This window comes from Lampetra fluviatilis, chromosome 45, assembly GCF_964198595.1.
Source record: "Lampetra fluviatilis chromosome 45, kcLamFluv1.1, whole genome shotgun sequence".
NCBI lineage: Eukaryota > Metazoa > Chordata > Hyperoartia > Petromyzontiformes > Petromyzontidae > Lampetra > Lampetra fluviatilis.
Window position 1 is genome coordinate 7,433,291 of NC_136319.1, and position 27,693 is coordinate 7,460,983.

At 50.1% G+C, this 27,693-nt stretch overlaps 1 protein-coding gene across 1 annotated transcript; it reads left to right on the plus strand.

Annotated features, from left to right (window-relative positions):
* Positions 1-27,416, plus strand: LOC144947504 (E3 ubiquitin-protein ligase TRIM11-like). The gene is made up of 6 exons (XM_078876727.1): positions 1-573; positions 848-943; positions 19,095-19,328; positions 20,141-20,163; positions 23,574-23,677; positions 26,866-27,416. The coding sequence occupies exons 1-6, from the start codon at positions 1-3 to the stop codon at positions 27,414-27,416; spliced, it is 1,581 nt and encodes a 526-aa protein (XP_078732853.1).
* The last annotated feature ends 277 nt before the right edge of the window (positions 27,417-27,693 follow it).

Consider the following 27,693-nt stretch of genomic DNA (forward strand, 5'->3'; position numbering starts at 1 on the left):
ATGGCGAGCACAGCTCCCGCTGAGAACGTGGACCGTGAGTTGATCTGCTCCATCTGCCTGGACACGTTTGACTGCCCCTCCACGCTGAGCTGCGGCCACTCGTTCTGCCTCCAGTGCCTGGAGGATGCCTGGAAGGAGATAGATTCCTACTGCTGCCCGCAGTGCCGCAAGACCTTCCCTCGGCGACCCCAGCTGACCAGGAACGTAACGATCGCCAATCTCATAGAGCAGCTGCGAGTGGCTGAGACCATGGCTGCTGCTGCTGTTGTTAGTGCTGTTTTCTGTGACCACTGCCCAGAAGGAAAGACGCCTGCAGTGAAGACCTGCCTCAAGTGTGAGATGTCCTTCTGCACGGAGCATCTCGCGCCTCACCTGGAGAGAGCGAAGTTGAAGGACCACGTACTGGTTTCACCAGATGTGAACCCTGAAGAACGCAAGTGCAAGAGGCACAACGAGGAGCTCAAGTTCTACTGCAAGCAAGACCTTAGCCTCGTGTGCAGGGACTGCACCATCGCAGGAGACCACACGGGTCATAAGTTCATCACACTGGAGGATGAGCATCAGACACGGAAGGTAAGGCCTGCGTGAGTTGAATTGGAGCCACTCAGGAGCGAACAGTGCCATGACCTTAGCCCAAAAGAGTGCTACAACAACATTTAATTAAATCAAAACCATCATGGTGGGATGATTCTCTCTCCATGCTGTTTATTCTATCAATCTGACTTCCTTGGACTCTTTTCTGGTGGGCAGTTAGAGAACGATCACTGTGGAGGGCTCCGTATGGAGTGGGGCTGAGAGGGAGTCGCTCAGGGTGTGGAGACTCCTCTGGTGACTTTGTCTCTTACAGAGTGGAGTCGGAGAGGAGACGCGAGCGGTGGAGGAGAAGATGACGGAGGCGGAGGCGTCCGTGGGACGGATGAAAGCCGCTCGCAGGGCCGTGCAGGTACCACGCGTGGGCTTTGTTACCCTGTGACCTCCACCCTGTGTGGAGTCTGTGACTCTCTCCCTGTGAGGACAACTCCGTAGATTCAAGTGAACTTTATTAGCTTTGAGTCATTGTGTAATAAGTGTGTAGGATATTGCATTATTATAGCTATGGGGGCTTAAAATATCAATATATATAAAAGTAAAAAATTGTTTGTGGGTTTGTGTGTGTTCACGCGCTTGTGAGAGATTTGGCTCTCAAACGGTGGGGTTTCTGAAAAACAGAGCCAGGTACCACGCCGTATGCCTCGCGGTTGGCAAGCGCTATTCCGTTTTCCCGTTACTCACCTTTAAAAGAGTTAAAATAGGCGTTTTTCGCGATTTTTCTTTATTTAAATATGTAGTTGTTCATTTATTTATTTCCCTTCACCGCACGGGAAGTGACGCCCACTGGGTTACCCCCTAGCAATCCACACGCACCATCGCCCAAGGTACAGTGAGAGAAAAAAGTATTTGATCCCCTGCTGATTTTGTACGTTTGCCCACTGACAAAGAAATGGTCAGTCTATAATTTTAATGGTAGGTTTATTTGAACAATGAGAGACAGAATAACAACAAAAAAATCCAGAAAAATGCATGTCAAAAATGTTATAAATTTATTTGCATTTTAATGAGGGAAATAAGTATTTGACACCTCTGCAAAACATGACAGCACATGGTGGCAAAACCCTTGTTGGAAATCACAGAGGTCAGACGTTTCTTGTAGTTGGCCACCAGTTTTGCACACATCTCAGGAGGGATTTTGTCCCACTCCTCTTTGCAGATCTTCTCCAAGTCATTAAGGTTTCGAGGCTGACGTTTGGCAACTCGAACCTTCAGCTCCCTCCACAGATGTTCTATGGGATTAAGGTCTGGAGACTGGCTAGGCCACTCCAGGACCTTAATGTGCTTCTTTTTGAGCCACTCCTTTGTTGCCTTGGCCTTGTGTTTTGGGTCATTGTCATGCTGGAATACCCATCCACGACCCATTTTCAATGCCCTGGCTGAGGGAAGGAGGTTCTCACCCAAGATTTGACGGTACATGGCCCCGTCCATCGTCCCTTTGATGCGGTGAAGTTGTCCTGTCCCCTTAGCAGAAAAACACCCCCAAAGCATAATGTTTCCACCTCCATGTTTGACGGTAGGGATGGTGTTCTTGGGGTCATAGGCAGCATTTCTCCTCCTCCAAACACAGCGAGTTGAGTTGATGCCAAAGAAGCTCCATTTTGGTCTCATCTGACCACAACACTTTCACCAGTTATCCTCTGAATCATTCAGATGTTCATTGGCAAACTTCAGACGGGCATGTATATGTGCTTTCTTGACCAGGGGGACCTTGCGGGCGCTGCAGGATTTCAGTCCTTCACGGCATAGTGTGTTACCAACTGTTTTCTTGGTGACTATGGTCCCAGTTGCCTTGATATCATTGACAAGATCCTCCCGTGTAGTTCTGGGCTGATTCCTCACCGTTCTCATGATTATTGCAACTCCACGAGGTAAGATCTTGCATGGAGCCCCAGGCCGAGGGAGATTGACAGTTCTTTTGTGTTTCTTCCATTTGCGAATAATCACACCAACTGTTGTCACCTTCTCACCAAGCTGCTTGGCGATGGTCTTGTAGCCCATTCCAGCCTTGTGCAGGTCTACAATCTTGTCCCTGACATCCTTGGAGAGCTCTTTGGTCTTGGCCATGGTGGAGAGTTTGGAATCTGATTGATTGATTGCTTCTGTGAACAGGTGTCTTTTATACAGGTAACGAGCTGAAATTAGGAGCACACTCTTAAAGGGAGTGCTCTAAATCTCAGCTTGTTACCTGTGTAGTGGTGATACGCGCTGGGTGTATACGTCGTGTGCCAGCGCGTATGTACGGGTGTGTGTGTGGTGACGCGCGCTGACGGGGAGGAGCAGGCGTCAGTGCGCGGGTGGGGGTAGTGCTGCTGATTGGCTGTGTGCCGGTGACGCGCTGAGAGGGAGTGATCGGGTGGCAGCGCGGTGTGATTGGTCGGGGAGTGGAAACACGCGCTGGGCGGAACCGGATCGTAGAGATAGCGCGTGGTGATTGGGTAACTGAGGAGCGGTGCCGACGTTGAGGTCCGCATCCGCTCCGTCTCCCGGGAAGAAGAGATATATAAGGTGATGCACAGAGGAGTAGGGGGGCAGAAGTGGAACCATCTAAGAATGAAGACGAAGGTGCAGAGATAGAGGCCGGAGAGGAGAGTAATGGAGAGTAGAGGAGAGTAAGGTATAAGTGTGTAGCCAGAGAGAGAGAACGGTCTACACGAGCTGAGTAATGTATAGTGTGTAGCCAGAGAGAGAGAACGGTCTACACGAGCTGAGTACTGTATAGTGTGTAGCCAGAGAGAGAGAACGGTCTACATGAGCTGAGTAATGTATAGTGTGTAGCCAGAGAGAGAGAACGGTCTACACGAGCTGAGTGATGTATAGTGTGTAGCCAGAGAGAGAGAAAGGTCTACACGAGCCGAGTATGCATACGGTGTAGCCAGAGAGAGAGGAAGGTCTACACGAGCCGAGTATGCATACGGTGTAGCCAGAGAGAGAGATGCAAAGTCTACACGAGGCGAGTGGAGAGTGTAGCAGAGGCGCAGAGTCTACACGAGACGAGAGAAGAGTGTAGCCGAGGCGCGGAGTCTACACGAGGCACAGAGAGCCAGCAGCACAGAATCTACGAGAGTCAAGAGAAGCGTAGGGCGGAGAGAAGAGGTCACGAGTTGTACCGTTGTATGGTGACCGCATTGTGAAGAAGAGAGGCCACGCGTTGTATCGTTACAAGTCAAGATTTAATAAAAGAAGTGTGTTCCCGTCAAGGAGTTTCCTGCCGTCATTTTCCAATACTTCATCTGGCGTCAGAAGTGAAACGGGCTTCCAAGCATGGAGACAAGGAAGACCCGTAGGACCCACGGGATTGACCGCGAGGAAAACCTGGACGACTCGGGGCCGCTGGTGGCGGGGGGTGAGGAGGAGGACTTGCCCACGCTACAGGATCCGTCGACGGCGCCGGCCGAGCGACCGGGGACCGACGCCGGGCTTCGTGAGGCGCACTCCCGACTGGCGGAGCTGCTGCTCGCCGCCGCGTCCATCTTGGCGGAGATCAGCTCGTCGGGAGGAGCGGGGACGGTGGGGGACATTTTACAAGGTCGCCCCGCGGATTCCCGCCAAAACGAATGGGGGATTCCCGCCATTGCGCCTGGGCCTACTTTTGGCGGGAACGGCGAGCGCCACGTGGTGGTGGGTTCCCAAGCGCGCGCATCGACGTCATCAGCGCGCGAGGGGGTCCGCCATTTTACGTCTGCTGCTGGAGCCGCCATCTTACACACCGACGGAGAGGCGGAGAGGAACCACGAGGCGGATGACTTCATTTTTCAGCAGCGCCTGCCCACGTTGTCAGCCTTCAAGGCGGAAGGCGGAGACTGGGGCCAATTTCAGCGAAGGTTTTTGGCGCATCAAGAGATGTCAGCGTGGTCCGATGCTACGGCGCTGCGGGCATTGCCCGCCATGCTGGACGACGATGCGCTCGCGGCCTTCAGGGCTGCACGGAAGTCGGACCGCTCCACGCTGAAGGATGCGCTGGGTTTGTTGGCCAGGGTCTACGGACCTCCCTCTACGTGCCGCCATCAGTTCTACGCAAGACGGAAAGCGGCCACGGAGACCGCGCTGGCCTATCGCACGGCGTTGCTGGCTCTTGCTGATGCTGCGTTCCCTCGGATGGACGAGGAGGGCCAAGACGCGATGGTTTTGGAGCAGCTGCTCAAGTTGGCGCAGGACCTGGGGGTCCCTATCAACACAGCTGACGAGATTGATATTTCTTCTTTGAGAGTCGCCACGAGTATTCAAGCGCACGAGGCCCTACAACGGAAGCAAGGCGTTGGTTGCAACGCTGCTGTCGTCGCAGCCCCGGGTTTGGTGGTCGCCGAACCCCAAGTCGTCAGCCCACGAGAGGAGGCGTTCGCCACGGGACGACCAGGGGACTGGAGGCCGGGGGCCCGGTCGCCTCTGCGATCGGGCCGAAAGTCGGAGCAACCAAGATCTACTCCGACCCTCGTCACGTGCTATAACTGCGGCCTCCGGGGCCACGTGGCGTCCGGGTGCCGCGCTCCGCGGCAGCGCGCCATGGGAGCTCGGCTGGACGACGACCGAGAGCCCAAGTCATCTCTACAATCCCCGGCAAGTCGCGGCACCTCACACGCTCGGCCTGTTTATTCGGCACACATGGGACGCCGCGTTGAGGCGGAGGAGGGCCGGTTAAGGTTCGGGGATTCGGTTCGGCGAGGGGGGTTCGACCGGGACCAGGGAGACATTGAATGGGCGGAATTGGGGCATAGAATTGTGGCTGCTTCGGCGGGTTCGTCCGTTGTTACGGGATCTATTGATGGGGTTGAGATTAGGGTGTTAGTGGACACGGGGGCATCGGCAACTATTATATCGGACCTCATTTATAATATTCTTCCAGTCCAATGTCGTCCGCTGCTTCCAGTGGATGTGCCATTTTACGCCGCTAATGGGGGATCGTTGGGCATTATCGGTCAGGTTAGGGCGTCCATTTGCATTGGAGATATCAAATTGTCGGGACCCGTTTTCGTTTAGTCTTCTTTGGCAGTTCCGTGTCTTTTGGGCACTGATTTTTTGGCTAAAATGCCTATTAAAATTCTTATCGATCAACGATGCATTGAACTGCCATCGGGTCGCCGGATTTCATTTTTGACGGGCCCTACTGACATTCGGACGGCGTGCGCTACGATACAAGCGGTGGCGACGCAGACAGTGCAAGTGCCCCCGGGTTCACAGATGTTGATTCCCCTCCGGTTGCGGAAACCATGGGTGAGGGAGGCTTCGGGACAAAGTATGCTTTTGGGTCCTTCTAACAAGGCTGTCGGGGGTCTTGATTTATCGGTGGCTCACACTTTGGTGCGGGCTGACAGGGATCCGTTTGTGATGGTTTTGAACGCGGGGTCGCGACCAGCTGTCATTCCGCAGGGCACCGTGCTGGCTCACGCGGCGCAGGTCCCTGTGGATGATGGGTTGGTTGCGCAGGTGGGCTCGAGCCCCGCGCGGAACGTTGAGCCAAGGGAAGACCTTGAGTGGGTCCATTCGCTATGTGCCGCCTCGGACGATTTGTCGGCGGCGCAGTTGGGTGCGCTGCGCGAGTTGCTCATTGAATTCTCTGATGTATTCAGTAAACATAAGTATGACATTGGGTGCACGGATTTGTTGCACCATCACATTGAAACGGGCGATGTGGCGCCGGTCAGGCTAAGTCCCTTCCGACTGAGTCCCGTGGAGAAGGAACATGTTCAGTCGGCTGTTAACGATATGCTAGAAGCCGATATTATTTCGCCCTCCTCTAGCCCGTGGGGAGCGCCTATTGTGCTGGTTAAGAAGCAGGACGGGTCCCTGCGATTCTGCGTTGATTTCCGTCGCCTGAATAAGATCTCTGTGGCTGACGCGTATCCGCTCCCCAGGATGGATGAGTCCCTCGATGCATTGTCTGGTGCGCGATATTTTCGACTCTTGATTTGTTATCGGGGTTTTGGCAGTTGCCGCTCGACGAAGAGTCGAAACCTAAGACAGCATTTCGGACTCCAGGGGGGCTGTTCCAGTTTAACCGGTTACCCATGGGACTTCACTCCTCTCCAGCGACGTTTCAGCGACTTATGGAGCTGGTTTTGTCGGGCTTGCAGTGGGATACATGCTTGATTTATATGGACGATGTCATTGTTTTCAGTAAAACGTTTGAAGAACACCTCCAGCGATTGAGAGGGGTGTTCTTGCGAATGCGATCGGCTAAGTTGAAATTTAAACCGGCCAAATGTCACCTCCTTCGTAGGTCGGTTAGATACTTGGGTCACATTGTCGATTCTTCGGGGATCTCCACCGATCCCGCGAAGACGGATTGTGTCGGTTCGTGGCCGACACCTACGTCCGTTTCCGACGTGCGTAGTTTCATCGGGTTTGCTTCTTATTATCGGCGGTTCGTTGAGCACTTCGCCACTATTGCAAAACCCTTGCACGCTCTAACGGCGAAGGGAGTGAAGTTCAAATGGGGACCGGAGGAGGAGGCCGCGTTTCGCTCCCTCCGGGACGCCTTGGTGGGTGCCCCACCCTTGTGTTATCCCGATTTTGCCAGTCCCTTTTTGCTGGACACGGATGCTAGCAACACGGGCATTGGGGGGGTGCTATCCCAAGTCGTTGGGGGTGTCGAAAGAGTTGTCGCCTACGGTAGTAGGGTGTTGTCTCCGGCGGAGCAGCGCTACTGTGTCACCCGTCGCGAGCTGCTTGCCATTGTTTTTTTTGTGCAGCAGTTTAGGCCATATCTCTATGGTCGTCACTTTACAGTCCGAACGGACCACGCGGCGCTACAGTATTCATTGAGGGTCGCCCAGCCCTCGGGCCAGTTGTCGCGTTGGTTGGAAGTCCTCCAGGACTATCAGTTTACGACTACGTACCGTAAGGGGTTGCAACACACAAATGCCGATTGCTTGTCGCGGTTGTTGCCTTGTGATGAATGCGCGTGTTTGTCGGGATCGGCGCGCTGTAAACCGACGCTTGCGGGGGAGATGGGGGCACTGGCTGCGACAGCGGGCGCACTGATCGTGGATGATTCCACTGCCTCTCAGGGTCGGGACTCGCTGCTCTCGCTGTCGCTCAGCGAATGGGGCCGCCTCCAGATGGCGGACAGCTCGCTGCTAGCATTGCGCCGCAAGGTTGGGGGTCCCGAGGGGGACCAGGAGCGTACCGGCTCCTATGTACTTGAGCAGGGCATGTTATTGAGATGGGACAGTTTGTCCCGGCGGAACGCACTCGTGGTGCCTTCCGCTGTGAGGGGGAGGGTTGTCTTGGCGGCACACGAACGCCTCTTGCACTTGGGAGTTAACAAGACGCTTGCCCTGCTTCAGCGTGACTATTACTGGCCGGGAATGGGAAGTGATGTGGTACATATTCTGAAGGGGTGCGTTGAGTGCGCCAGGCGTAAACCACCGCCCGTGGCAGCTAATCCACCGCTGCAATCTATTCAGGTCTCGCGTACCAACGAGCTCGTTGCACTCGATATTTTGGGGCCCTTCCCAGTCACGCCGAGAGGGAATAAATATTTGTTAGTGGGGGTCGAATACTTTACCCGATGGCCTATGGCGTGGCCTCTCGCTAACCAGTCGGCAGCGGCTGTGACGGATGCCTTCGTCCAGGGCTATGTCCTGGACAAGGGGGCTCCCGAACGCCTGCTGACCGACCAAGGTAAAACATTTTCGAGTAAATTGTTGCAAGAGGTGTGCGATCTGTTGGGTACCAAGAAGGTGCGTACCTCCCCGTACCACCCGCAGACAGACGGGATGGTGGAGAGACTCCACAAAACTTTGACTTCCATGCTGTGCCAGCAGGTGTGCGAGGCACATGTAGATTGGGACCTGCAGGTCCCGGGAGTCCTTGCCGCGTATAGAATGGCCCCCCATGCAGCTACGGGGTTTTCCCCATTCTATTTGATGTACGGTCGGGAAGCTGACCCGCCAATGGAAACGCAACTTGGCCTGTCCGCTCCACGAACTAATTCTAATTTGGCAGAACATATTAAGTTTAATATTCACAAGCTGACAGAGGCGAGGGAGGCCGCACGGCTTAATTCGCGGGCTCGCCAAATTGCTAATGAACGGTTGCGGGCACGGAAGGTGTCCATGCACGAATGGAAACCAGGTGACAGGGCCTGGCTGCATTGCCCTCAGGCACCCTTGGCTACGTCGCCTAAATTGTTGAGACCGTGGAGGGGACCCGTGGAGGTCGTGCGCGTTGCACGGCCCCAGTGCGTTCAGATAAAGTGGGGAAAGCGCCGTTGGTACGTTCACCCCTCCCGACTGAAACCGTTCTCGCCTCCATATGGCCTCCCCTTGTGTCGTGATGGCCGGGCGTGTGACGTGACCGGCGACCCAGAGGGGGAAATGTCTCTGCCTGATCCACACGTATTTTCGCCTGATCTGCTCCCAGGTGTCTCGGAACTGACAGCTGCCGATCACCGGCGGCCGGATCTCCGCGGCGGGGCCGGCCCTTTCAGGCCCGTTCCGCGCCGTCTGGAGCAGCCGGAACCGCCGGACGGTCGTCAGTGTCCCGCCCCATACGACGGACCAGCCAGACGGACTCGCGCCAGGTCGTGCTACTTTGCATGACCTGCCTCGTGAGGAGTCGGGGCAGTTGGAGCGCCTCGTCACTGCGTGTAGTCGCAGGGACGTGGGGCGCGTTCGTTTTTTGGAAATTGCTCGTATCGTGTTATTGTTGACTTTTCGTGTTCATTGTCAATCTGTACATAGTTATTCTTGTTGTTGTTGTTGTTGTTATGTTACGGGGCACACTCGGGGGGTTACGGGTTTTTTTTGTTGGTTGTCGTTTTATCGTCGCGGTTGGTTGTTGTTAGCAGCCGGGCCGGCTGCGAGCTATGTGGGAGGGGGTGATGTAGTGGTGATACGCGCTGGGTGTATACGTCGTGTGCCAGCGCGTATGTACGGGTGTGTGTGTGGTGACGCGCGCTGACGGGGAGGAGCAGGCGTCAGTGCGCGGGTGGGGGTAGTGCTGCTGATTGGCTGTGTGCCGGTGACGCGCTGAGAGGGAGTGATCGGGTGGCAGCGCGGTGTGATTGGTCGGGGAGTGGAAACACGCGCTGGGCGGAACCGGATCGTAGAGATAGCGCGTGGTGATTGGGTAACTGAGGAGCGGTGCCGACGTTGAGGTCCGCATCCGCTCCGTCTCCCGGGAAGAAGAGATATATAAGGTGATGCACAGAGGAGTAGGGGGGCAGAAGTGGAACCATCTAAGAATGAAGACGAAGGTGCAGAGATAGAGGCCGGAGAGGAGAGTAATGGAGAGTAGAGGAGAGTAAGGTATAAGTGTGTAGCCAGAAAGAGAGAACGGTCTACACGAGCTGAGTAATGTATAGTGTGTAGCCAGAGAGAGAGAACGGTCTACACGAGCTGAGTACTGTATAGTGTGTAGCCAGAGAGAGAGAACGGTCTACACGAGCTGAGTAATGTATAGTGTGTAGCCAGAGAGAGAGAACGGTCTACACGAGCTGAGTGATGTATAGTGTGTAGCCAGAGAGAGAGAAAGGTCTACACGAGCCGAGTATGCATACGGTGTAGCCAGAGAGAGAGGAAGGTCTACACGAGCCGAGTATGCATACGGTGTAGCCAGAGAGAGAGATGCAAAGTCTACACGAGGCGAGTGGAGAGTGTAGCAGAGGCGCAGAGTCTACACGAGACGAGAGAAGAGTGTAGCCGAGGCGCGGAGTCTACACGAGGCACAGAGAGCCAGCAGCACAGAATCTACGAGAGTCAAGAGAAGCGTAGGGCGGAGAGAAGAGGTCACGAGTTGTACCGTTGTATGGTGACCGCATTGTGAAGAAGAGAGGCCACGCGTTGTATCGTTACAAGTCAAGATTTAATAAAAGAAGTGTGTTCCCGTCAAGGAGTTTCCTGCCGTCATTTTCCAATACTTCACCTGTATAAAAGACACCTGGGAGCCAGACATCTTTCTGATTGAGAGGGGGTCAAATACTTATTTCCCTCATTAAAATTCAAATAAATTTATAACATTTTTGACATGCGTTCTTGTAAATGTTGTTGTTGTTATTCTGTCTCTCACTGTTAAAATAAACCTACCATTAAAATGATAGACTGATCATTTCTTTGTCACTGGGCAAACGTAAAAAATCAGCAGGGGATCAAATACTTTTTTCCCTCACTGTAAGTCGCACACATTAGTATTATAAGCATTTATCAAATTACACTTTCACTACTGACATGGGTTGCCCCTAGCAATGCTCACACAATCGGCACAATTTTTCATTCGCGTTAAACATCCAGAAAAAACACACAAAACACGTAAATTCTTCACAGTGTGATGTCCTCTTCTCCCCAACCCACCCAAATGCGTTCTGAAACTACTGAAGAGCCCTTACATAATATTATTATAGCGCTTACATAGTATTATTGTTGCGCGGCCAGGTGGAGTGGCCCAGCCACCAGCATGCCAAAGTCACACCTCGGCCGGCTGGGAAATCTAGGTGAGGCAGGGGGCTCTGCACGGGACTAGGCCTCACCACGGCACTCTGTCTGGTTAGTACTTTGTGTTATAGATTCGATAAATACTGCTATCGCATCAGCATGTACTACTGTAGTGATAGCAGCTACCACTACAGTCAGCATCCACTATTGTTATCATAGCAGGTGACAGGATAGTCTGTATGCCCTGCTGTTATCATTGCAGGTGCCACCACAGTCAGTATGCCCTGCTGTTATCATAGCAGGTACCACCACAGTCAGTATGCACTGCTGTTATCATAGCAGGTACCACCACAGTCATCATGCACTGCTGTAATCATAGCAGGCACCACCACAGTCAGTATGCACTGCTGTAATCATAACATGTTCTACCACAGTATGCACTGCTGTAATCATAGCAGGTACCACCACAATATGCACTGCTGTAATCGTAGCAGGTTCCACCACAGTCAGTATGCACAGCTGTAGTGAAAGCAGATATTACCAAAGTCGGTATGCACTGCTGTAGTGATAGCAGGCACCACCACAGTATGCACTGTTGTAGTGAAAGCACGTACCACCACAGTCGGTATGCACTGCTGTTATGATAGCAGGTACCACTGGAGTGCTTCTCCGGAGACACTTCGTAGGGGGCACGTCTTTATTATACACACGCGCCCTAACTACTATACATCAACTCATCGTACAGTTGATCTCCTGTGCTTCTTTCACTCGGTCTAGTATACGCCACCTACGTAGCGTGCCTACCCCGGCTACGCTCCAGGTCCTCCGGCTATAATATCCTATGGGAGGCTGCCTGGCCTGACAACAAGTACCACCACAGTCAGTATGCGCTGTTGTTGTGATTGCAGGTTACACCACAGTCAGTAGGCACTGCTGTAGTGATACCTAGAGCAACCACAGTTTGTTTGCACTGCTGTAGTTAAAGCAGGTACCACCACAGTCAGTATGCACTGCTGTAGTGAAAGCAGGTACCATTACAGTCGGTATGTACTGCTGTAGTGATAGCAGTGCATACCGTTGATGTGTGTGTGCGTAAGTCGTTGTGTGTGTGTTAGTCAGTGTGTGTGTGTGGTATGCGTGTGTAGACAACTACTAATTTAAAATTAAGTTACTTATTTTCACAATAATAACGTGTGTGTTTAAGTCCATGTTGTCATGTGGGTCGTTGTGCGTGTCTGCGGCGATGTATGTGTAAGTCGATGTGTCTGTGTGAATCAATGTGTGTGTGTGAGTCGATGTGTGTGTGTCAGTCGATGTGCGTGTGTGTTAGTCGCCGTGTTTGCGTGGCTCCATGTGAGTCATTGTAAGTCCATTTTATTGCGTGTGTGTGAAGGTCCATGTGTGCGTGTGAGTCCGTGTATGTGTGTACGTACGTGTGTGTGTGTGCGTAAGTCCATGTGTGTGTGTCAGTCCATGTGTGTGTGGCTCTATGTGCATGTGTGAGTCGATGTATGTTTGTGTGTGAGTCTATGTGTGTCAGTCGATGTGTGTACGGCAATGTGTGTATGTGTGTGAGTGTCCATGTGTGTGTGTGCGTCGATATGTTTGTAAGTCTATATGTGTGTGTGTGTAGGTCCATGTGTGTGTGAGTCTATGTATGTGTGTGTGTGAGCGTCGATGTGTGTGTGTAAGTCGATGTGTGTGCGTGGGTCCATGTGTGTGTAAGTCCATGTGTGTGTGTCTAAAGTCGATGTCTATGTGTTAGAGTCCATATGTGTGTGTGCATGTAAGTCGATGTGTTTTTATGTGTGTGGGTCGATGTCTGTGTGTAAGTCGATGTGTGTGTCTGTCTTTTTCGCCCGGACAACGAGGGGTACTTCCCGCTAGTAAATGATAAAAGAAATGCAACGTTTAAAAAATCATATCGTGAAACTGCAAAGCTCATCACAGATTAACTTGAATAGCTTGCAATGGGTGAGATGAAATTACGCAGTATGGAGCTACGACTGCAATGAATTAGAAACTAGAAATTAAACGAGTGAATATGAAGATGAAATGACAGAATATTGGCTGTTAAATGCTAGAATAAACACAATAGACGTGACTTCAAGAGAGTAATGGGAATGCTGGAAAACATTTTTCCTCTCATGACACGCACCCAACTGTCAAGCAGACATAACATAGAGTCTGACTTTAAAACATTTTAAATTGAATTTGCACGAATCGTGATGTATCAGTGATTAACTCTTTGTGCAGTACATTTTATTGGTAATGATAATTACGTAATTGTGTCTATTTTTGGTATGTCTTCAACGATTTTGCTATGAGCCTGTTTATGTTTTCGCATGAAGAAGTAGCTATTGTAATGCAGGGCATCGGGTCAGCTGGTGATATTAATAATTTACAAAAAAACGTGGAGAATATTAGTAACAAAAACAAGATAAGCACATAAAACGCCTCCATCATATGTAAAAAATGATAAGAAAAAATATAAGAAAAATATATACATCCCATCAGCCCCACGACGTGGGAGTGCATTTTTCAAAAGTATTGAATGGGTAAAAGCAAACTCTGGACTGATTTCCACACCCAGTGTCTCGGTATCAGAGGCAGGCTTGCTTGCGGTAAGGCTGATGAACTGCCCTATGATTATAGGCAAAGACCCTTTCGTAATTATATGGGTCCTAGTTAGATGCCAAATTATATAATACACAACATAAACATAATAATTATACTCGTTGCGGAGAACATCACGATAAAAACATTAACATACGTTATGATGTCCTTACACATCTGTCTCTCCACCTAATACATATGTAGTGGGTTCTTATGAGAGCAGAGACGGACCGGTAGAGGCAACACATTTATTAACAAATGCTATAACACAGCACGTACAGCCTTAACACTCGAAGGGGTAATGGCCCCTTCACCCACTGCCTGAGGAGGTATGCCTCCGGACTGGCGTGCCCTACTACTGGGGATATGGTCTCTGGGTCCTCCGGCTAATGGTGACCTAGGGGAGGCTCTTCTGACCTGACCCAGCCAATGTACAGGTCCCGACCACTGGCCGCTCCATCCCGGCCCTGACAAGGACGTCGGGCCCCGAGGGTTCCCAGGGTCGCACCACTGGCCCACTCTGACCTGGCCCTTATAAGGACGGCGGGTCAGGGGAGTCCCAGGGTCCTGGCTGGAAAGTCTTCAGTCTTCAACTGCCTTTTGGACCCGTCCAGAGGTCCGGCTTTTATACATCTCTGGAGATGTGCCCTCCCCCGTACCCGCCTCCCTTCTAGAGAGTTCCAAGGAGGGTTCCGGGGGATCCCAGCACACCCCGCAGCCCCCCTTTTACTCGGGGCTGGGGAATCTAGCGGGCCCTATGCCGGCCCGAGGTATTGCCCCTGGTGGATCCCATCTGCTACTTCAGGTAAGTAGCGCGACCCATCCATTTACACAGTCCCATTTACAGCGCTACACATAAATTCATAAACATTCCATTGGCTCCACAGTTATTCTGGGAGTGCATCATTTTAGCAGCATTGATTCTGTATAAGATACAGTGGACTTGTTTATATATCAAAACAAATTATTCTGACTAAGATCTATATCATAGAGGGTCCTTGTCTATAACATCTAGCAGTTAACCTGAGTTAATTCAAGCGAGACTGACTCTGCTAATAAGACACTGCATGCCAACACCGGTCCAGAGTTTACATGCACTGAATGAATACAGTTATCCTAGAATTATACAATCACAAAAGGCCACCAGGCCAATAGACTGCATACAAAATACTTTTATTGTTGATGTGGAGAGACAGATCTATGAGGAAGGCGACTTGTGTGCTTATCTATTTTGCAAATAATTTACAGATCCTCACCAATACACTTCTAGACGACGGCTTCCCCACATCGTGTTGATAATTGAGGCTAGTTAGCCATACTTAGTTGTGCGGGTGAGTGTGGGTTGCTGAAGGTAAAATCCAGAACTGGTTCATATATCACTCATCACGCAGGTCTCTAATCATTTTGGAGAGTGGGGAGGAAGCCCAGCCTAGGCTGAGAGGCACAGACATTCCAGTAACGTGAGGTAGTAGCAGTGGCATGGAAGGACGCATCACAAACAAAGTTTTAATAATATATATTTTTTATGAATTAGGGAGATTATTTTGAATCTGCGACTGGGAATTTGCTGAGTTAGGAGGTCCTTACATATGCAGTGAAATCGCGAATGTCACTGTGTGGTGCCGGCCCAAGAGGGGTACGTCGTGCGATGTACTCACATCACGGACATCATGTGTGTAGCGACATCGTGTATGTCACGGTGTAATGCCGGCTCTAGTGAGCCACGGCGTGTGATGCATTTGTCATCGTGGACTCCCCGTAGGTGGGTGTAGTACCAGCCCTAGGGGGGGCTCGGTGAGCGCTGGGATAGCGCTCAGTGGCACCACGCGTGGCGTGTAGTGCTGACTCTTACAGGAGGGAGTGTGAGAGTGTCAGCCATGAGATGAGGTTACCCTAGGTCATGGTACTTTGGTTGACACTGGATGGCACGTAACCAGTAGAATCTACACAGGGGCCCCAGGGTGGGGGCTTGGGGGTGGTCACGTGTCAGGGTAGATCCTACAGGAGGGGTCGAGAGACGGTCTGAAGTTTCTCGAAGGTGGTTGTGGCCAAGGTGGGGCCAGCCACGACCCAGCAGCATATAAACTGGGTTCGCACAGGGCCCGGGGTTCCGCGTTGCTGCCGTCATCTGAAGATCTACGATCTACATTCTACATCCAAGGAGAAGTCACCAACACGTGGACGAGGACTCCAGCTAGGGTCCTGTCCATTGTAGCTACCAGTAACTAATGTAGTTAGACTGGTGGTCCACCACCCTAGGTTATCTGTTGAAGGGGCAGTAACCCCTTTGTTAGTGTTGGTATTAACAAATATGTGTTACCTCCAAGAAGTACATCTGCGACTCAGTTGAATCCACTACACATATGTAACGACTCCAGGAGACACTGCTCTTGTGATGATTTTTATTGAAGGCACATTCACTTAACAGGCGAAGACCCCGACTCCAATAGCAGCCTCGAGCCCCTCCTCTCGACCCCTTTCATCCCCAGCGTGGCCATCCCTTGACCCTTGGCCATGCCCCTTCTCTTGAATCTTCTCGATGGCTCTCGGCCCCTGATCCACACTGCGACCGTTTCAACTCTATAATCTTCCCCCTTCCATGCAATGGCCGGTGTAACTTGGGAGACGTACGCAGCGGCACCTGCGGACAATGTAACCACGCCCTGTCCCCGATTGCCCATGGAAGCACGTGCTCACGCCGCTCCGTGTTCCTTTTGTTAGCGGCTTGAGCCATGGCAGTATTTTATTTTGCTGTCACGCGCGCTTTTGACACATGCCCAAGTGTATCCTTCAGTGACATGGGTACGGACGACTGCTTTATCCCAGTTGAGCCTCTATGGGGGTTCATTTTCCCGTCCCATACATGAGAATAAAAAGGGGAGTATCCCATAGAGGCGTGTCGGGCTATGCTTTATGCTGCCAGGATGCCCGGGACATGCAAGTCCCAGTCCATCTGTGCCTCATTAACCACTTGACAGAGCATAGATGTTATGTCCTGTTCAAACATTCTACCATCCCATCCGTTTGAGGATAGTATGGCAATATTCGAATTTTCTTTGTACCGAAAGCATCACACACTTTGTGCAGCAGTTTAGAAGTGAAATTTCGATCCTGGTCAGTGAGAAACTGCTCTGGGGCACCCTTATCTAAGACGTGGCCATGTAGGAATGCATCTGCAATGGATGCAGCTGTTTGGTCCGGCAATGGCTAAGTCATTGGCCACCAAGTAAAATACTCCACCCCCACCAGGAGAAACCTGTTCCTCTTTTGTGAACATGGAAAGGGGCTCATGATGTCTAGGGCAACCAATTCATTTATGCGGGACACTGTGATGGACTGCAACGGGGGCTGATATCTTTGCAATGGGAGCTTTCGGCACATGCAATCCATGGAACATGCGACCAGGTGATGAACATCGGTCGACATTCCAGGCCAGTTAAAGTCCAATTGCAAGGTCAACAGCGTTTTCGGATGCCCAAGGTGCAGCAGCTTAGTTTAATGCATAGCTCGCGTCAGCTTACTTCACAGGGAAGTGGGGACCACTAAGCAACGATGGTGTGAAACCTCTCCGTCATGGAGAACAACTAGCGAGACTCCCGCATTGCTCTGGCATCTCCGCGCAATGTGTCCTGGCTGTCCGCACTGAAAGCAGGCGATGGCCTGCTTCCAGTGCCACCTCCTTCCCCAGCTCCAGATCCTCCTCTGTCGGTGTCCCTGCGCTCCCCGCTGACTGGGCTGTCGAGGCTTCGCCCAACACGGGCTCACCTGCCCATGCAATCACTCGAGGTTGCGGGATCATGCTTTCATGTGCCTGCAGGCAGCTAGCTACCCACAGAAAGGTCTGTGCCTCCTTCTCCACGATGGGCAGCACGACCCCCATCTCCTGTGCCAACACCAGCATCTTCTCTAAGAATAGTGAGTCCAGCACTGTCTTGTCCATTCGCGGGTATGCTGCCTGCCCGAGTGCCATCAACATGCTATGGTAAGTGAGCGGCATCTCGGCCTCCCCCGTCTCCGCTGCAGGAACTTCCTCCATGTGTTGGATGCCTGTTGAAGAGTGGCCCTTCATCCCTCAGGCACAGCTTGGATTGCAACGAGGGCATTGTCGTCAAGGGCGGTCGGCAAAACCCTCAGTGCTCCCTCCTCCGTCCAACCTATTGCTTGATATGCTGCCTCAAACCTCCGGGTGAAAGTGGACCAGTTACCTCCCGCTACCACAAACTCCTTGATGGGAGTCATCCGTCTTGGATGGTCCGCTACTCTCTTTTGCACCGCCGGAGCTGCAGCTGAATGGCAGCCGTCGATTGCGCGGTTTCCATGGTGGGAGCGATGGTGGCCGTCGATTGTGCAGTCTCCACCGTGGAAATGACTGCGGCTGTCCATGGCTCCCCCTCTCGCTGCAGTCACCCGCAACTGCAAGGTGAGCTGTGCGACTGCCGCGAATAGTTGGTCCAGCCGTCCCGCCATCTCGCTTCACCCCTCCATGATTTTTGGCTGCTATGGTTCGGCCCCCTCCCTCGTTGCCGCCGCAGCTTCTTCACCTGCGGGGTTGTTAACCGGGACCCCGCCTCCTGGGGCTGTCTGAAGGGGGGTCTCGTCCTCTCCCTCGTCTCAGGTGGGTTTTTCCTCCGGTTATCCCGTGACACGATGATACCACCCCACTTCGGACAGCAGTTGTAACGACACCAGGAGACACTGCTCTTGTGATTATCTTTATTGAAGACACGTTGACTTGACAGGAGATGACCCTGACTCCATCAGCATCCTCAAGCCTCTCCTCTCGACCCCTTTTGTCCCCGGTGTGGCCATTCCTTGACCTTTGACCATGACCCTTCTCTAGAACCTTCTGGATGGCTCTCAACCCTTGACCCGCACCTGCTCCCTTCTATCACTCGGCCACAGCCCCTATTCTTGATCCTTCTCGTAGACCCCAGATCCTTCCCCTGTCTGACCCTTAACCTGTCATTATCCCATGTGGCCCCTAGTCTCTTCCCATGCTAATTCCCTGTCATTACCCCCTGTGCCCACTATGTCAATTAACCTGTCATTACCCCTTGTGGCCCCTAGTCTCTTTCTTTGCTAATTACCCTGTCATTACACCCTGCGACTGCTAGTCCTCTGTACTGTCTTTACACATATTTGGTAGTTTTATTCAAAAGGATGTTTATGATGAAGGTATCCAGGGGGTACAAATTCGAGGTGATACAGAGGATGTAATCATGCATTGATATGGAGGCATCAAGGTCAAAGTGGGCTGCCAGGTGGTATAATGGAACAAGAGGCGAGGCGGTCGGTGGTTACACAGGCGTTAAAGATGGGGAGGATGGTGGCTTGGACTATATCATTACTGGCCAGATGATCAATGTGAAGGACAAAATAACACCTAAATACTTACAAATATTGTCCTGTTCCAACGACAATGTCGAGGCAGGGAAATCTAGGTTTGAAGTATCCAGTGACTTTGGTCTTCACAGCATGGTATATGAATTGATATAATCTATCGCACGCCCCTTGCAGGATTCCATGGTCCAGACCAAGGCTCGCATCTCAGGCGACTTCACCCGCATGAGGACGAGGCTGGATGAGGATGAGAAGGCAGCTCTGGAGTGCGTGGACGTGAAGGGGCGTGAGCTGCTGTCCCAGATCGAGGAGAACATCGCTCATTACGACCGTGAGATCAGCGACCTCCAGGCAGCAGCCACGCGCCTGCACGCTCTGCAGGAGGAGAGGAACTCACTCACGTTCCTGCAGGTATAAATATCACGGAGCCAGGGTGATTTCCCAGTTCGTGTATATTCGTTGCATTTCTTAAAATGATGCACATTCGGTGCAACTCAACGCATGGGCTTCACATTTTCAATACAATGTAAGGCCCATGCGTTATGAAACTAAATGTAGAATCAAGTCCACCAACGTTGAGTTGTATATTTTCATACAAATATTAATTATTTTTGAAATTCCAATTCATAAATGAACTATTAACACACAAATCTCTCGAGTTAGTTCATTGGTAATGTATACAGATGTTAAAAACTGTAACCACATGGTCCTGTAATGTACAACAGATTGAGGCTACTTGACACTACAATTTAATTATTCATGTAACCAAAGGTAGACCAACCATCAGTCATCCTGAAAATAGAAGTTCTTTAAGGAAATCCAGGGGGCTTTGTTTTTCAGCACTGACTGCTGATGAGCCCAATGCGGAGATTGCCTGCTTCAACAAATGTTCACCCTGTTAAACTATAGACTCTGCTAACTCGACGCTCTGGGTGCATTCTTATTTTGAATGTTGGTCACAATCACTGCGAATCGACATCAAATGCTACGGACGCCTCTTCCTGTGACATCGGGTACCGAGTGGCAACGGTTTGAGAGACCACACCTTGCTGATGAGAACCATCGAGTCCGAACGACTCCACGGCTTTGTCTTGTTAACAACCAACAACACTTGGATACGCGAAAGGCTGAGCGCAGCCCATCTCATCGCGTCTACCAATCACCGTGTGGTGAACATGTCTGGAGGTGAACTGACTTGCGCCCCCTGTGTCTGACACCTGCAGGTTCACCTAAAGGAGACAAACCGGTATGGACTCATGAAGTCACACAGATCAACACACGGGGTGACGCCGTGTGTGGGACATGGGCTGCGTGATGATGATAATGTGTGTAATGAAGATGATGTGTGGTATGATGCTGTGAGTGATGGTGTATGTTGATGCTGTGTGATGATATTGTGCGTAATGATGATGATGTTGTGTGGTATGATGCTGTGTGAAATTATACCATAGTATGGGACCTTTTTGCCAATGACTGACTCAGAGACACTCAGAGTTGGAGGCACTCTGTTTATTAAACGGCCTTAACAGTTCACACTTGGTAACTATGATTCCGAGTCAGGACAGCTGGTAGACTGCCTGACTGGCGACGCCGAGATGGTGAAGACGGAGACGAAGACTCTAGCAGCAGGAGCACGACAGGATCCCAATCCAAACGACAGCCCCGAGGTCCCCTCCCAGGGCCCCTCTTATACTGTCAGTGTGGCCTAGCTCTGCCCTGGCCACGCCCACCTTCTGGAACCTACTAGCACAGACATGGGCAAAGTACGGCCCGCGGGCCGTATACGGCCCGTTGGGCTTTTTAATCCGGCCCGCCGAACTTGTCCAAATATTATTATTAAATTAAATTTTACCTTCCTCCTGTAATGCCCCAATTTCCCCATTAGATGGCGCACTTTGTGTAATTCAACAAAACAAACAAAACTTTACTCCGAGTTATCTCCGAATTTCACGAGTCCGTTCTAGACCCCACAGTTTTTTAAAGAGTTTTAAGCACAGAAAAAATAATTAAAGTTAAAAAATCGTTAATTATACAAACGTTTCAATAATTTCCTTCTTCACTTCGATTTAAATTTTCTTTAAAAACTTCTTCTCACCAACATTACCACTCATTACCACTTTCTCCGAAGGCAAATTTGTAAAGAATACATGGTACAGACAGCAGACATCTTGTGTCCGGAGATCAAAAGCAAATTTGAAAAAGTCAGTTTATCACGCAGGACTGTGACTCGCCGTGTGGAACTGATTGATAAAAACATAGCCAGTCAATTAAACAAAAAGTCTGATTCCTTTGAATTACATTCACTAGCACTGGATGAAAGTACGGACGTAAAATACACTGCTCAGCTCCTCATTTTTATCCGAGGCATTGACGACAGTTTTGCGATAACAGAGGAGTTTTTGACCATGGAGTCCCTGAAAGGAACAACGCGGGGAGAGGACTTGTATAACAAGGTATCTGCTGTCATCGAAAGAATGACGCTGCCTCGGAGTAAACTTGTCAATGTCACAACGGATAGATCGCCAAATTTAACTGAAAAAATGTTGGGCTGCTAAAAAGAATCCAGGATAAAGTGAAAGAGGAAAACCCTGTCCAGGATCTTATTTTCCTTCACTGCATCATCCATCAGGAATCCCTGTGTAAGTCTGTATTGCAGCTTAATCATGTCGTGAATCCAGTCGTAAAACTTGTGAACTTTATACGGGCAAGGGGACTTCAGCACCGTCAGTTTATTACATTCCTGGAGGAAACTGATGCGGATCATCAGGACTTGCTGTACCACTCTCGTTTCCGCTGGTTAAGTTTGGGGAAAGTGTTACAACGAGTGTGGGAGCTGAAAGAGGACATCGTCGCATTTTTGGAGTTGATGGGGAAATCTGACGAATTCCTTGAGCTAAGCGACAAGAACTGGCTTAGTGACTTTGCATTTGCTGTGGACATATTTTCACACATGAATGAGCTGAATGTGAAACTGCAGGGGAAAGATCAGTTTGTTCACGACATGTACAGACATGTGAAAGCCTTCAAATCCAAGCTCACTTTGTTCTCCGGACAAATTGCGAACAAATCTTTCGCTCATTTTCCCACACTTGCCATGCGGGAAGAGGCACCGCGATACGCAAAAAAATACAGCAAATCGCTTGAGGACCTGCACGGAGAATTCTGCCGTAGGTTCTCTGATTTCGAAAACATTGAAAAGTCACTTCAGCTGGTGTCCTGTCCCCTGTCACAAGACCCTGAAACAGCACCACAGGAGTTGCAGTTGGAACTGATAGATCTTCAGTCTGACTCCGTCCTAAAGGAGAAGTTCAACTCTGTTAAACTGAATGACTTTTATGCTTCACTTAACAGAGCCACGTTTCCAAACCTCCGGAGGACTGCACAGAATAAACTGACTTTGTTTGGCTTGACTTATGTGTGTGAGCAGACAATCAGCATCATGAACGCCTACAAAGCCCGTCACAGATCAAAGTTAACGGATCAGCACCTCAGATCTATCCTGAGAATTGCAACAACCAAAATAACTCCAGACTTGGATGCACTGGCAAAAAATGGGAGATCAACAACACTGTTCCCACTGAAACTGAAAGTGATGATCTGTTGCTGCAGCGAGGTTGGAGCCAAATCTCCATCACACAGCCTGCGTGGCTGCTCTAACCTGTTAATGTAGATAATAAAGAAGTTCAAGTGAGGTAATTGGTTTGGGCGCAGGCCTCAGATGTTTTCATGATGTTTCATCAGTCACGTTACGGCATGTTTTTGTATTGTTCATGTTCGTGCAATTTGTTAAATTTCCTTGCAAATAAATGCTTTGCTACCTGTTAAAGGCCAAATCCTTTCATGTAATGATTTTTACATGTCATTTATATTAGTTCACACAAACACTCCATCCATCTGTTCCTGGCCCGCCCCCTCTGTCAAGTTTTAGAACCCATTGTGGCCCGTGAGTGAAAAAGTTTGCCCACCCCTGTACTAGCAGGTTCTCGATGTGTCCCTTTCGTGACCCTTCCCCTACATCCATCTCTGGTCTGTCACGTGACCTGCTGTCAGTCAGGGCTGCTGTAAGCTGCAGATCCCCTTCCCTGCCAGCAGCCAGCACTATGCTATGTGACCGATTCCATGTCACTACAGTAGTATGCAATATAAGAATAGGTTTACCCTTTCTGGCAATAAAACATGTGTTAAGATGTTCAAACAGCAATAGATACGTTCGGCAAGGACTCAAGCCTGCATTAAACCACACTTTCTTGTAATGAACCTGCAAACAAATATGCTCACTGTTCGCCTTTGGCGTTCTCTGGTCTGACACGGGTGAGACTAGGCTATAAAGAAGGCTGTCTCTGTTCTAGGCCAATCAGTTTCAAAGACATTGCATCATATATAATTATCAGAGAATGTTTGTTTGCATGTTCACGATAAGTACGTGGTTAATGCAGATTGTATTCCTTACAAAATATATCAATTTGGTGTTTGAACATCAGAGCACCTAGTTTATTGCCAGAAAGGGCAAAACCTATTCTTATTTTTCAAAAGATGATGCTGGGTAAGACACGGGCTGTCTGATGTTGCTGTGAGTGATGATGCTGTGATGATGCTGTGTGATAGTGCAGTGTAAGACACGGGCTGTGTGAGTCATTGCTGGTTCTGGTCTCACAGGAGAGACGCTCAGAAGGGATCTCCACCCTCATCTCCCAGTGAAGAAGACATCGCCTCGATCAGCACCCTGCAGGGAGCTGTGGTCAACCTGCTGGCATTCATGTGTGAGTTCCACGGACTTTTGCCACATGTGCGTCTGTTATTGTGCGTGTAATTGCGCTTGTACATGTATGTTGCAGAGCGGTAGTGTCGTGGTTAGTGCGCTGCACTTCGAACCTGGCATCCCGAGTGTGAATCCCGCTCTCGGCCACCAACACCAGTGATGGGTTATCTGAACCGGTCCTGGACCTCCGGTAGGTCGACTCTGCCTCAAATGAGTACCTGGTGCGGTGTGTAAACATCACCACTGGGGAGACAAAGTCGGTCTGATGTGGTGCTGGCCACTCACCCCCTCATGTGCCGTGCGGGACTTCATAGGTGCTTACTAACAGCACTTGCCCCAAAAGTCTGTTGGGGATATACGGGGGTATCGTGTTTTTGTAATAGTATATAGATCTATGTTGAACTTCGTTCACACCAACCGTGCTAATCGGAGGTGTATGGGTGTATGGATGAGCGGGAGTGAGTACGGATGTCCAGTGAAGATGGGATGGTTTGTGCACTGAGATACAAACATAGCCACCAACAGGCTATTCACGGTCTTGGATAACATCAGTGGTGAGTGGATTCAGAACCAATTTTGGAGCTCTCCTAGGTCCACTCAGCCTTAATGAGTACCTAGAACGTCTTGTAAGGATGACCACTGCAGACACAAAGGCTGCCTGTAGGATTTGTACGATTCAATGATAAAGACTATGGCTTTTAGAACGAGATCAAGGTACGTTTAGGAATCGTATGGTTGATTGTTAATACCCAAGGACCATACGTCCAGACTAAGAAACATTTAGGAGTCTTAGGCTTCATGTTAACAGTTTGATGCAGAGAGAGTCAAACTAATGGACTTTTAGAATCCTTAGGTTCGCCAGTGAATGGCTGATGCTCACAAAGCCAGACTAAGGCATAACCATGGTCAATCTTGTCTATCAATCACTGTACGTGCACACATAAACATTGCGACTATAATGGATTCATTAGACGATAATATATAGCACACACAGTAGTGTATTTCACTATTACATGAGCTCCATTTATATTACACGCGTGTATTATCCAGTGAGGATGATGTTGGCCAAAGTAACCATTGTAGCAGATTAATCAATGACTATAAGTCTTCTCTGTGATGGATGTCATCATCAGACTCTAGCCAGACTCCATCACCGTTGTGATGCGTAAGGTTCATTGTTAATGCTGTAGGCTCATAACCAGACTAAACAGCCTAATGATTCTCATTAATTCATAATGCGTGAAGCTGCCATATCCCTACCAAGGCACAGTAAGGATTATTATGGGTTCAATGTTAATACTCGAGGCTCACAGAGCCAGACTGGGCTATCATTGTGGCTGACCATGTGCATTACTGTGCATACATACAGATACATTACTATTGCCCATGTATTGCAATACCTCTACGTTAACATACAGCACACACACGAGTGTAAATGAGTATTACATGAGCTCTATTAACCCTACACGTGTGTATTATTGAATGAGGATGCTGTTTGGGGGGGGGACACATCCCCCCCCCCATATTCAAATATGCTCAAAATGTCCCCCCCAAAATATTGCTATAAAATAGATTTCTGTTTATATGATTGTGATTATGGTTGTACTATTTTAATCCCAAATCTCTGCCATTACATTCAATGAAACAAGAAAAGGTAAAAAAACAACTAACAGAGAAATGTAATACAATACACTATTAGACATTGTAAAAAATAAATAAAACGTCCATCCTATGTGTTCGTGAATTATTTCATATTTTACGCAGGAAATGGCAGGAAATTCGTTTTCAAATTTTGATTTTTTTTACCTCTGGGTGGGAGACCACCAGACCCCCTGGAGGATTTGGTCCCCCCCAATATTGACTCCATGGCTACGGCCTTGGCAAACACACACACGAGTGTACATCACTACACTATCTCACACACACACACGAGTGTACATCACTACACTATCACAGACACACGAGTGTACAATACTACACTATCACACACACACGCGAGTGTACATCACTACACAGTGGTGGATCATCTCAACCGGTAATAGGCCTCCCCTGGGTCGGCTCAGCCTCGAGTGAGCAGCTGGTGCGGTGTGTAAAGGTCACCACAGGGGAGACAAAGGCGACCGGGCGTGGTGTTGGCCAACCCCACCCCTACTTGTGTGCCATGCCGGCCTTCACAGGTGCTCACCAAAAGCACTTGCTCCTACAGTCTGTGAAAGGTTACACGGGAGATGTTTGTGTTTATTGTACACACACAGAGACGCTACGGCAGTGTTGATAACCACGCTGCTGCTGCGATCCACTGCCTCCCACGGGCGCTACTGCCACAGCAGGGCTGAACAATTAATCGATTTCAAATCGAAATCGCAATTTGAAATAATGCGATTCCTATTACTTTCTGATTGGAATAGTTTTAATTTGTATTATTATAACTTTATTGATTTAACTTAACAATTGTTATATGCTTGATTGTTCTATTTCAATTACAAATTTTAATAAATACATGTTGGAAGCAATTCATATCTTTTAAGTTCTCATCCTTGCATTAGAATATATAGAGCAGTTCATATTTTGATGATATCATGTGGTAATGCTCCATCCCATGGTTTAAATCTATTGCACAGTTAATATTGAACTGAAGCTTGACTTAAAAAAAATTAATCGCAAATCAAATCGCAACATCTGTCAGAAAAATCGCAATTAGAGATTCTCCCCAGCCCTAGCGCACAGAGCACCCTCAGTGCGCCCACCTCCTGGCACCTCGCAAAGCCCCGCAGGGGCTGGGCCTGGGTAGGGCTCGCACGTGCGGACACCACCCTGCCTAGCAGGTGCTACAGGCTGCGGGGCTACGTGGCGAGGCAGAAGATGGCGGGGCAGACAAACGCACCGCTGTACTGTACTTCTGTGCTCTCGCCAGCCGCGCCGCCTGCCTTCGCCAATGCGCGGTGACCGGCGTGGTGAAGTATGGTCAAATATCCCCCGCGACCCGCACGGTGTAGGCATGCCCTCATCCAGCAGTGGATTGACAAAGTGCCCGTTACATGTCATCACACCGATAGCTACGCATTACAACGTTGTTAACAAAGTTCATTATGAATTACTCTATTGTAATGTACGTGCGTGTTAGTGCACGAGTGCTGTTGTTATAGTTGTGCTGTTGTCACACGGCTACTGTGATTATCGTTACTGCAGATGGACGCTCACCAACTCTCGACCCAAACTCGGCCCACAACGACCTCCAGATTTCCTCGGATCTCAGGACGGTGGCGTGGACCGCTGTATCCCAGGGTCGCCCCGATCACCCACACCGGTTTGATGGCTATACACAAGCCCTGTGCTCACAGAGCTTCTCGTCGGGTCAGCACTACTGGGAGGTGGACGTGGGGGGTGTGGCGGGGGATTGTGAGGTTGGAGTCACGTACGGGACGATCGCTCGGAAAGGGAGTGGTAAAGAGTTATGGCTGGGACAGAACGACTCATCCTGGGTTTTATATAAAGATAACAACTGCTGCTACGTGATTCATGGTGATGTATTGACCTCAGTGCCGTTGAGGGATCCTCCCCGGAGAGTCGGGTGTCACCTGCACTGGGAGGCGGGGCTGCTGTCGTTTTACTGCGCCGACTCCATGGAGCTGCTGCACTCCATCCACCACTCGTTTAGTCAACCGCTCTACCCCGCACTGTATGTGTATGGTGATGAAGGTGACTCAGTGAGGATTGCCGATCTGAGTCGTGCGTCCTGAGTGCACGGAGTATGAGCAGCGCAGAGAAACGTGCACAACGCACAGACTCACGCACACAAAGACACAGATCCCCCGTGTAGCCTTCACAGACTGTTGGGGCAAGTGCTGTTAGCGAGCAGCTATGGGGCCGTCCATGAATGACGTCCCGCACCTGGGGGGGGGGGGGGGGTTAGACATCCGAGTGCAGCGCCACATCACGTCAAAATTCGCAACTTAAATAAATATAGACAACACGTTCTACTTAATTAAATAGACTTTTTTTTATAAATGTTTTCTC

What these genes read in the sequence shown, in the direction of transcription:
- LOC144947504 (XM_078876727.1), top strand. Translation starts at nt 1, where the DNA reads ATGGCGAGCACAGCTCCCGCTGAGAACGTGGACCGTGAGTTGATCTGC. An exon ending in ATGAGCATCAGACACGGAAG is followed by an intron (nt 574 to 847) that starts GTAAGGCCTGCG and finishes TGTCTCTTACAG; the next exon opens with AGTGGAGTCGGAGAGGAGAC. An exon ending in ACTCACTCACGTTCCTGCAG is followed by an intron (nt 19,329 to 20,140) that starts GTATAAATATCA and finishes TGACACCTGCAG; the next exon opens with GTTCACCTAAAGGAGACAAA.